This window comes from Engraulis encrasicolus, chromosome 11 (genome assembly GCF_034702125.1).
Source record: "Engraulis encrasicolus isolate BLACKSEA-1 chromosome 11, IST_EnEncr_1.0, whole genome shotgun sequence".
NCBI lineage: Eukaryota > Metazoa > Chordata > Actinopteri > Clupeiformes > Engraulidae > Engraulis > Engraulis encrasicolus.
Genome location: NC_085867.1, coordinates 12,100,063 through 12,111,805, shown reverse-complemented (window position 1 = coordinate 12,111,805; position 11,743 = coordinate 12,100,063). Strand labels below are relative to the sequence as shown.

At 47.2% G+C, this 11,743-nt stretch overlaps 1 protein-coding gene across 6 annotated transcripts in view; it reads left to right on the top strand.

Annotated features, from left to right (window-relative positions):
• The first annotated feature begins 2,291 nt into the window (after positions 1–2,291).
• The window catches only part of nsd3 (nuclear receptor binding SET domain protein 3), a 47,493-nt gene continuing 38,041 nt past the window's right edge, over positions 2,292–11,743 (top strand). For all 6 annotated transcript variants that reach the window (XM_063209867.1, XM_063209864.1, XM_063209866.1 and 3 more), the window contains exons 1-4: positions 2,292–2,626; positions 4,125–5,540; positions 7,844–8,003; positions 10,905–11,059. In XM_063209867.1, the coding sequence (XP_063065937.1) occupies positions 4,170–5,540; positions 7,844–8,003; positions 10,905–11,059 (1,686 nt within the window). In that variant the 5' untranslated portion in view covers positions 2,292–2,626; positions 4,125–4,169. The remainder of the gene's footprint in view (positions 2,627–4,124; positions 5,541–7,843; positions 8,004–10,904; positions 11,060–11,743) is intronic.

The following is an 11,743-nucleotide window of genomic DNA, read 5'->3' as shown; positions in this document are numbered from 1 at the left end:
ATACCGTGTTTACAGACTATAGCCACACAATTTTCCATTTTCTATTCTCTATTTTCTAATCCTGATAATTTTACTCAGGTCAGGTGCAACTTAAAAAAACAAAACAATTGTGACTAGGGGGGTGCTCTGTAGGCCTACAGACTTGTGTGCCAGTATCTCTGCACACGTTTATTGGATGCACCCATCCAAGGGGGAAGCCCTCAATGACGCCCCTGGGGAGAAGCGCAGCGGGACAGTACCATGCTTAGGGTACCTCAGTCATGGAGGAGAGCACTGGTTAATTACTCCCCCCACCAACCTGGTGGGTGGTGAGTCGAACTGGCAAACTTTGAGCTACAAGTCTGATGCCCTAACCGCTTACCCATGACTGCCCTGTCTTGTACTTGTGCCATGTACTTGCCATGCCATGTACTTGTGTTGTACTTACAATACATCATGAATTTATTATACTTCTACTTCTACAATGTTTTATGTACATCTCTGCTCCGGCCTGGCACCTGCGGTGGGTAGAGCAGAGGCATCATAACCCTGTTGTTTAAAAACCTATGTATGTGATCAGGTCTTCTTAGCTTACACTTCTGCATAACCTGTAAATACCGTGTATTCACTGTATGACACTGCGAGCACCTGATGGACACGCAAAAGCTCATCAGTGATGGCCAATTGGGTCGGACCAATACCGTAATTGCGAAATATCCCACATTTCTGCTAGGGCAGTCATGGGTAAGTGGTCAGTGTCAGACTTGTAGCCCAAAGGTTGCCCGTTCGACTCTCGACTCGCCAGGTTGGTGAGGGTAGGGATTAACCAGTGCTCTTCCCCATCCTCCTCCATGACTGAGGTACCCTGAGCATGGTACCGTCCTGCCGCACTGCTCCCTTGGGGCTCCATTGGGGGGTGCCCCCTTGCACGGGTGAAGCGTAAATGCAATTTTGTTGTGTGCATTGAACACTTGTGTGCTGTGTCACAATGACAATGGGAGTTGAAGTTTCCCAGTTGTGCTTTCACTTCACTTTCAGAATCGCATGCTAGTCAATGATTTGAAGGTGGAGGTCAGGGGTTAGATCAGGAGCACTGACTGTAAATGGCGAGCAAAAAAAAGTCAGATTCTGTCTCAATAATTGAAAACCAGATATCTTGGACACCTGTAACTTTGTAATGGGCTAGAGATTAATTTCATTTTTTATCTGTTCAAGTCTGGTGTAACGGAGGCCAACTAAGAGTGTGGCGTGGAACGTTAGTAAACCTCTCTCCCGAAGCCTCAATACAGTGCGGTATGGACTAACAGACCGGCCCTTAAGCTAAGCACGTCCGTACTGTGCCTCTCATCGCCAAACCGATGTAGTTTATGAGGTGGCAGGTTTGCGGCCCTGAGTGGGACGAACCGTGTGGGAACATCTCCTTCACAGTGGTGCTGTGACCCGGGATGGGAGTGAGCTTTACGGGGGGGTTCGTTAGTCGGGTTCGAAGTGTAACGGAAGCAGAGTGTGGCGTGAAACATTAGTAAACCTCCCTCCCGAAGCCTCAATACAGTGCGGTAGCGTTGGGCTATCGGACCGGCCCTTTAGCTCAGCGGGCTCGTACTGTGCCTCTCATCGCTGAACAGATGTAGTTGACGAGGTGGCAGGTTCGCGGCCCCGAGGAGACTAAAACCGTGCGGGAACACCTCCGTCGCACTTGGGTTGGATTAAACCATGTCATGGGCTGCATCTGGGCGCCGGGTATAATGTCTGGCATCTAGTGGTCTAGTCAATTTGTTGTAATTATGACGACTTGTGGACAACTTGTGGACAACTCTTCAGGACAACTCAAAGGTCTAGGTCAAGAGTAGACCTAATGCACAGCCATAATCTGGATAGGTCATATTATAAGATTATGTGATCAGATTATCATCAGATTATGTGATGACATTATAAGTCAATTATGTTTAATAGGCTAATCTGCAAAGAGGAAATATTTTAGAGTATGTTGATGAAAAAAGATGACAAACCCATCATCTTTTGTAATTTATCATTAAAACAATGAACAATGTAAATTTAGGCCTATCTATATTTCCAACCTTTGGCATCCTCAGCATCTTTACATCTGATGTCAAATAATTTCACATAGTATAGGCCTACCTAAATTCATTGACATGCTCTATAATTTCCATCCACTTCTCTGCATTCTTCATTCTTTAATCTTTTTTCTCAAATTGATCATATGATGAAGACAATAACGTAGGCTATTAGAAACTACTTATCCCAACATGCTTTCACACATTCATCACTGCAACCAATAGGGGCGACTTGGTTTTGGCGCTGAGAGAAGAGACAGGCCCAAGCAGGGCGCTTTTGTTACGGCTAGAGGGAGGGAGATAGCTAGAATAAAATACATAGGAGCCCAATTTCCCCAGGTCTGGTCTTGCATCCTGCAAAAACTGGGCCTTTCCTGAATCTACGGCTTCAATCCTAGCTGCTATGGAGACCAAGAACAGACAGAGCGTGTAGCCCCCGTTTGCAGTCCCAGAGTTAAGACGACGAGGCACATTGTCGCTGCTTTCTTGAAATCGTTTTATGATTGTGCAATTGTGTGAACAGAACCAGGGATCTAATATTTGGCATTTGTTTAGAATGGAACACGCTGAAGGTACAGACGTTTTCATTCTATTGTTATTTCCTTGCATGTCCGAATAGCTCGTGCATTATGTTACGGTTCACAGCGCATGAAAAGACGATTTTCTTCTTCTTTCAATCGGTCTCGTAGACCCTGGCGTCTTTTTTCCTCGATATAACGGGTGATGGAAATGTAATCTAGCCAATTTGATTTAAAGGGGTAATGGCAGCCATATTGGCAGATATGTTCGTGTTTTGGCCATCCGCATCATGCGTGATATGGGAATGCATTCATCTTATTTCATCAAGTCAAAACCAGGACATGAATTCGCACACCATTTTGTAGCAAAGACCGAGTAATGTGTCTGTTTTATCACCCACCCCACGATAGGTGCTATTGAATTGGTCACTGTTGTTATGCAGGGATAGCAATCGATAGTTAGCCTTCACTGTTAGGTCTGCTTAGCATTTCTCAGGGTATATCAAAGACAGCCGGGGTACCAAGTTTGTCCCTGTGCCATTAGCCTGGTTTAGTGTCTTATTTGGACACGTGCCTTCATTGTATAATTTTGCACAAGCTACACCAACGCCACTGACGTTTGTGACCTTGTTCGTGGCCCTAGTCCAAGCGCGAGCTATAAATTCACCAATGTAGTGGATGTTATCATTAGCTTGCTTTGATGAGGTCCAAACCTAGCTTGTTAGCTGGTTAGCTCACACGGTAGGGTTGGTTGGGTAATTTTCTTTTGAGAGATACGCCTCTTGTCTGCCCAAAAGTTTGGACTGTCTGATAAGATCAATGTCTGTTTTGCAAAACAGACGGTGATGCAAATTAAGCAACCCAACCACCGTGACACTTCCCACAAGCACCCAACGAAGTTACTGATTGACTAAAAACTTGCCCCTGTCAACCCCTCTGTCATAGCCTATTCTAATTCAGTGTGGCTGGTCATCCTAAATGTAGAATTAACATCCAGCAATACAAACAAAGCCATTCACAGAGATAAACACATGCATTCTTGAAGGATCCTATTGGTTTATTAGTTTGCACAGTGTATAAAAGCATGAAGCCTATTTTATGGCCATGTTAGTCGTGGTGCTCCCTAAATGAGATCATGTTGACAGACATGGAAAACATGATATGATTCAAAGCAGCTTTTGTGTATAGGCTCTGTGATTATACATGAGAGGGCCATTGAAATAATATGTATTTACAAGGGGACTTCATAGGTATTGTGTGCAGTAAGCTTCAAACAAATGTGTTCTAAATAGAAACACAAGGTCACATTTTATTAATTTGTTTAATGAAGTCAGTTCTCGTAAGGTAAGGTGAAGAGATCGATTTTGAATAGATTCAGTGCACACTTAGGAAAACAAGCTTATCAGGTTTTTCAGGAAAACATGTCAAATATGAAGGGGAAAAAAAGCGAAGAAATTGTCATGTGAGCTTCATTCGAAGTGGTAGACCTACAAGTAATATTTTTGCCCTTTTTTGTGTGTGTTTCTGTTTGCGTCTCTCTCCTTCTTTCCAGGCCCTGTCAGAAAAAGGGAAACCTAAAGGATGCTGGAGCAGAACAATGGATTTCTCCTTTTCTTTCATGCAACGGATCATGGGAAACACAATTCAGCAACCACCCCAGCTCATTGACTCCGCCAACATCCGCCAGGAGGACGTGTACGATGCCGTCAGCGACCCCGGGGACGATGCCGGCGGCAGCGGCTCCGGCAGCGGCCCCCCCTCCTACGAGCCGGGCCTGGAGCCAGGCTTCCCCTACCCGCCCGACGACCTGCCCACGGTGGTGCCCAACGGCTACCCGGCCGCCCTGGGGCTGGGGGTCGGGGTCGGCGTGGGGGCCTACGACGCGCAGCAGGCGGCCAAGTTCGCTCTCTACTCGCCGTTCTCCAACGGCTCGGCCAACGGCTGCGGAGCCATCCGGGGATACGGCGGCGAGCACGGCATGCTGCTTGGGGAGGGGGCGACGGTCCTGAGGCCCCCCGTGGTGCAGGAGAAGCCCCCCGCCAGTCACGTGGTGCCCCCTCCTCTCCCGCCGCTTCCTCCTTCCTCTTCCTCCTCTTCATCCTCTCACCCAGGCCTCCACCACCAGCCACATCATCACCAACAACAACACTCTCTCCCCCACCACCACCTTCCTCACCATCATCATCCACACCTTCAGCACACCCACAACGCCCTGATGAACCTCCAGCAGCATCACCACCCGCCCCCTCCACACCTCATGCCGCCCGTGCTGCCCCCTCAACCCCCCCTGCTCCTCTCCTCCTCCTCCTCCTCCCCGCCCCTCATCCCCACGCACGACAGTATCGTGGCGGCTGCGGCTGCTAGCAGCGGTGGCATGGTTGGGGGCATGGGTGGTGTTATCGGTGGTGTCGTGGGCAGTAGGGGCGCCGCCACGCCCAGCCCCCTGGCCCATCATCACCAACAGCACCAACACCAGCAACACCAACACCACCCCAGCATCATCACGGCCGCCCCTAAAAAGACTAGCTCTCCGGAGATCAAGCTGAAGATCATCAAGACCTACCAGAACGGCCGGGAACAGTTCGAGTCGGCGCTGTGTGGAGACATGCTGCAGGAGCTCCAGGCCTCCTCTGGGGGCGCCGGCGGTGAGGCCTCCGCAGGCCGTCGACGACACGAACAGAAGAAAGAGAAGAGGAAAAAGAGGAGCGGACAACTGTCGGCGGCAAGCCTGCCCACCGAACACGCCCAGTTGCCCCAGACGCCATTCGCTGCAGCGGGCGCCACCAACGTCTCCGCCAGGCCAGGGGGAGTGGGGGTGCTGGTGGGAGGAGGCATGGGAGTTGGGGTTGGGGGATCAGAGGTGACCAGCTCTGCACACCCCCTGGACAGACGATTCGCGACAAAGGAGGAGCCTGTTGCGGGCGCTCGGGTTATCAAGGCACTCAAAACAGAAGCCAAGGAACAGAGAGTTAGTCCCAGCTCCTTTTATTATTTACTGGGGTTTGAGTTAAATAGATATTGTGTTTTGGCTATTATTTTAATGGGATATTTGAATGAAGTGTGTATTTTTGTTGTGTGTGCTCAGGAACGTGTGCGGTTCTGTCTGTGTGTGTGAAAGCTAGGGTGACGTGCCTTTGTAGCACCAAGATTTCCAACTGTAAGCTAAGCTTATTTTATTCGGGATAGTAACTCACTTACAGTCATTTTAGCACTTGATGCACATAATTGGTATTTATCTGACAGCTGTTGTGTTAAGTTGCCACTGCATTTCTGGTGTGGATATTGGAAAGATAGTATAACCCGTTTCACCTTTGTGTAGGGCCATTTCTTTTAAAAATACTCGGGTCGGCCGCGTAGTGGACGAGTGCCCCACCATTAAGCCACGGCAGGGCCATGTAGGGCCATTTCTGATTGGCGAGCATGCTTTTTGTATGAGAAGCTGGGAAGCCTTGATTGGTGAACGTTGCTGTCTTTCACAGTCTGGGTGCCGTATTACAAAAAATAGATGAGAGAACTCATTGGGACATAGTTTTGAGCAGCATAATTAATTGCAGCCTTCGTAATTCATTGCATTTGTTCAAATTATTCAGCGCTAGTAGGGAAAGAGCAATGAAACCAATATTGTTTAGTGGAGTGGCAGGCGCAAATGGGCTTCGGTGTCTCCCGGTAGTTTTAATCACTGCCGTCACTATGCATAGTTTTCATCACACCTGATGTGCTTCCTGCAATGCTGTTCATTATGGTGCTGTTCTGTCCCGAACTAGTAATCTGGCGTACAGGAAATGTGTCCTAGTGTGCCGACAGACCTCAGGGGCCTATATTTTCCTAGTGACTGCCCCACAATTTTGAATGGGTTGTGTATTTTCTGTCTCTGTCTAGTTGTATTTGCTCGATGGTTAGAGCGCTGGCCTTCAGATCAGAGGTTTGCAGGTTCAAATCCCACCCTTATCAGCACCTTCATCCATGGCTGAAGTGGCCTTGAGCAAGGCACCTAACCCCACATTGCTCCAGGGAATGTAACCAATACCCTGTACCTAAATGCCTGTAAGTCACTTTGGTAAGTGTCAGCTAAGTGTAATGTAATGTAATGTGTTTATTGCTGTTGAATTAGAACTTTTGCTATAAAAAGCCAAAGGCCAGCGCACTCATGGTGATTCGGTGACCCACCCACCCAGCCTTGAACTTGATAGTCTTTCGGGCTTTTCTTATAGGCCGCCTCTCAACGTCATTTCATTAATATTGCTGTGTTCCCCATTGTTATTGAATGTGTTACGCGTTGGTCCTGTTTTAAAAAACATTCTGGTTGCTTTGTTTCAAGCCGTTTTTGCAAGCTAGCAAGGTGGCTGGTGGAGAAACGAGAGGGTGTTCCGGGTTTCTCGTGGAAATGCGTCTCTGATTGGCTCACTCCTCCTGCTCTCGTGGAAATGCGTCTCTGATTGGCTCAGTCCTCCTGTCCTCGGAGAGCTTGTAATGGGAAACAGAGTCGCCACTTCCCCAGGTGGTACTGCACTATAGGTGCGCCAACGGAGGCGTGCAGGCTCCATTCAAGGCTGTGCTCTTTCGACAACGACCCCTAGGCGAGCTGCAGGCACGGAGCAACCAGAGTGGGCATGCTGTATGTATGAGGCTTTCTGCTTTGTGTGTATCTGAGAGTAGCAACCAGCTGATAGCTAAGCTAAGCTAAGCTAGGTTTCGGGCCACCAGACGTTGCTTGTTTTGAAAACAAGCAGAAAAAAATTACTCTACATGTTTTTAGAAAAATGGGTCGACATAAACCTTTGTTGGCAACGCCTTCTTTCGACGTGACGCAACACAGAAAGGCTTTCGTGATTCGCTCGTTTCTCTGCAATATTTATGTCAATTGGGAAACACCGGGAAACACAGCCAGGCGAGGTGACGCACTGCTATGAGAGCCTTGCAAGTGAGTTTAACTTGGGGTGACCGTCCGATTTTCAAAAGGAGTGAGTAAAACTGTGTTTTATCGGAAGTTGGTCTTTAAATGGCAGATAGTTAGAGCATCTTCTCAACTGAACCGATTCCTCCTCTATGAGATTCTGTTGGCATCCGTGCAGCGTTCACACACACACACACACACAAGTCCTCTAAAGCTATACACAACAGCTTTGCCTAATTACTGAAAGCCTTGTTTGCATTCCCTTGCCTGTCTTTCTAATTGTTTGTTTTGCGTTGTGTGTGTCTCTGTGCGTGCATGTGTGTGCATCGTGCGTGCGTGTGTGTGTGCGTGTGTGCGCGTGTGTCCTGATGAACCAGATCGAGCAGCACTTTCCCACGGTCATCACGGGCACGGGCAGCTGTAAGGAGTACGAGATTGGCGACCTGGTGTGGGCCAAGGTGGGCACCTACCCCTGGTGGCCCTGCATGGTGTCTTGCGACCCACAGATGAAGGTCCACACTCGCATCAACACCAGAGGTAAGACCCTACGGTAGGGCACTTGTCTGCTATGCGGCCGACCCGGGTTCGATTCCCGGCCTGGGTCCTTTACCGGCGCTGCGGTCTATTTCTCCCCGCTCGCTTCCTGTCACCGTCTTCACTACACTATCATAAATAAAGTAAAAAAGACCAAAAAAAAAAAATCTTAAAATAAAAAAGACCCCGTCACCCATGGCACTGACAATGACTGGAACTCTTGTCACTTCATGGTAAACATGCAGCGTTTGCATTGCATCACAGCACATGTGCTTTCGATGTAGCCGGTTTGACGACAACCAAAGCTCACAAATAAGTGTGTGTGTGTGTTGCCCCAAACCCAATACATACAATATAATGAGGATCCAACTCTTGGCCCCCTCTCTCCCTGGGCCCGGGACAACTTACCACTTCAAGTTACCACTTTTGCCTCTTAATTCCCCCAGTAACAAACATTGTGTATGCTGACTTTTAAAAGCGCTTCGCGTCTCACACAGCAGCAACGTGACATTAATATTATGTGAAAGGGCAGAAAAGTAGCCTTCCATTGATACCCACGCATCCTTACATTTTACGAAGCGATGTCAACGCAAATATTGATTGCAAACGTGTGTGCAAAACCTGAGACTTTATATTCTGTCGCAGACATGGGAATTGGGCATGGACATGCAATGCCAAGCCAGGACTTAAACACACAGCTGATGGGCTGTAATAGAGACGCGAAGTATCAAAGATATGCTCCGAGCTTCAGTAAATATGTTTGTGTCTTGTGTGACAGATAGGACAACATGCAATAGGTTGATGGTGACTTTGTATGTCAGGGACCAGTCCAGGAAGTTTAATAGCTTACATTTACACATGCACGAGTTCCAATAAATCACAAAAGTGGAGAAGTTGCAATAAAAAGCATTTACTTAACGTGGCTACAACATAATAAAAATGGTGAAGATTGTTTTTGAATAGGCATGAATTGGATGGCTGTCCAGACGATTGGAACAGCGTTATACTCGTTGGTCTGACGTGCCTTGTTCACTTGTGCTTGGTGCAATGAGGTTGATGTTTAGGTTGCAGTCCGTGGGCACAAAATGATATGACCCTCATACTAATTAATACATTCCTTGCATTTATTTGGGCCACAGGTAATGTGGAATTGTGTAGTTTAGAAATAGGACTACTGAGAATTGAATTTCGATTTTGGCTCACGCTGACTGTACTAACGGAACATCAACAAATATACCGTCTAAAATGTTCAAAATGCGAGCCAAGCGAACATCAAATGCAATATTACATTTTGCCCCATAGTGGCGCTTGACCTTACTACAGCCCTTTGGTGTGCGTAAAGGCAAACGCGCGTAAGTGGACGGGAGAATGCGCTTAGAATTAATTTACATGAGAAACTCCCTGATTTTGACCTGGCCCCACCCAAAGTGCGCAACTGGTGAAATCCCGCATAAAACCTGCTTAGTCACAGGCTTGAGTTTTTACTTAAGCGGGTGGGAGAATACAGCCCTTACTGAATTACAGGGACACTTGGCCTTTTATCTCTCTGTCTCGCTCTCTCTCTCGCTCTCTCGCTCTCTCTCTCTCTCTCTCTCTCGCTCTGTCTCTCTTTCTCTTTCTCTCTTTGGTGCAGGAGAAGTTGAGTTACAGGGGGACACTTGGTAGCCTTTTATCACAAGGCTGATTCTCTCTCTCTGTCTCTGTCTCTGTCTCTGTCTTTCTCTCTCTCTCTCTCTCTCTCTCTCTCTCTCTCTCTCTCTCTCTCTCTCTCTCTCTCTCTCTCTCTCTCTCTCTGCCTCTCTTGACATGGGAGTAACCCAGAGTCTGGGTCTAATTCAGCTCCTAATGACTTTCAGATCATTCGTGGGTGGACTCTCTGGGGAGTAGTCAGACTGGAATCAGAGCTGTGCGTGCGTGTGTTTGTGAGAGAGTGTGTGTGTTTGTGAGGGAGAGAGAGAGTGTGTGTGTGTGTGTGTGTGTGTGTGTGTGTGTGTGTGTGTGTGTGTGTGTGTGTGGCAGTAATAATTTGCAATGATTTCAGAGTGTGCCCCGTGCTTGTTTCAATTAAAAAATGTTAACCTCGCTCTCAGTGTAGTGGTTTACATTGAGGCGCATTATTCCTGGCTGTTGAGATCACTGGATGTCAAATCCCCTTGTAACCTTTCATTTAATTGGACAATTTGGTATCCTCTGGCCTGAGATTAATCAGTTGTGCATAATATCATTCGAAGACTGTTGACTGTAGAAAATTGGCATGAAAAGTGATTGTGATCATCACCATCATCATCATTAGATTTTTTTATGCTGATTCTGTAATGTAATGTAAAGTACAGTAGTCAGAAGAATTTCACTCTAGAGGAAGATGCAATATTACACTCAGTATGTAGTGCCAGTACCAGTATATAAGTAACTTTCCCATATGTTCGTCTCCTCTGAAGACATGTATCAAAGATTTTGAATGTGGTAAATAGGGCTTTAAATTAACTTTTTCCATCACCAGCCAAAATGGCTAGTACATGTTTATCTTACTGGCCAAGCACACAAATGTGTGCGACTCTGGCACTGTAATACATCAATTCTCCTTGTCTTGTAGTCTCCTCATCGGCTCCGACAAAGTGCGGAGCTGTTCTCTGCCAAAGTTCGATTCCATTGTTTTCAATACAACCCCGCACAACGGCGCCAATGTCCGCAGATGTTGGCTGGCGATTAGGGACGAGTTCTATTTTGACAGTCACTCATTTATTATCCTCATCTATAACTGCTGTGGTGATGCAGGGGTGTGTAATGTCTGTTTTTTTCCTGTGTTTATATACTGTATGTATGCTGCTGGACACATTAATTTCGCTCTGGATTACTAAACGATACTCGTCTCTTTACTCTCCTCTCCTCTACTCTACTCCTCAGGACATAGAGAGTACCATGTGCAGTTCTTCGGGAGCGTGGCAGAGCGAGCGTGGATCCACGAGAAGAGAGTGGTGGTCTACCAGGGCCAGAGCCAGTTTGACGACCTGCAAGCAGAGACGCTCCGCAAGTGCACCAATCCCACCGAGAAACAAAAGGTATGACTGACCCTGTCTGTGAAGATTTCTTTTTGTCCTGGTCATCTCAGGGTTTTTTTTTTTTTTTTAAAGCTTCAAGCCTCTTTTTGGATCCTCTTTTTGGATGCAGGGGTGGGGAACAGTAGCGGAGAAAACCCATTTTAAAGAGCGGATTAGTCAACATTACTCAGACACAGCGGTGAATCTACGGCATGACTACTCAAGAAAAAGCAGCATTACAATGTTCCAGTGCCCAGAAGAAGCTGTTTCGTTGCATGTTTTTTTTGTTATTTGTTTGCCAGGATCTACATCTGCTTCTAGAGAGAAGTCTGTTGAACAGTCAATGGTTAGGGACTGGAGACTTATGATAGGCAGTCTTCTATGATTGCCTGATAATGATGATGTGCATGAAAGGTATTGGACCACCAATATCCAACAGTCTGTGGTGTCGTGCTATCGCCAAAAGATGCAGACAAGATGGATGTTGAGGCTTTAAAAAAAGGGTGAATAGAACGGAGGTGGTAAAAGGGGATTTTGGTGGCTGCAGCAGTCTGGTGGGCTGCAGAAGAACAAAAGGCTCAGGGCTTCTGCATATAGGCTCAGACAAAGTGCTGAGCACTGCTCTGCAAAAGTTCGATTCCATTGTTTTTGTTGCCATGGCGCCGCGTCGTTCGGCTGCCTATCTGGTAACTCCTGCTCCCGTGC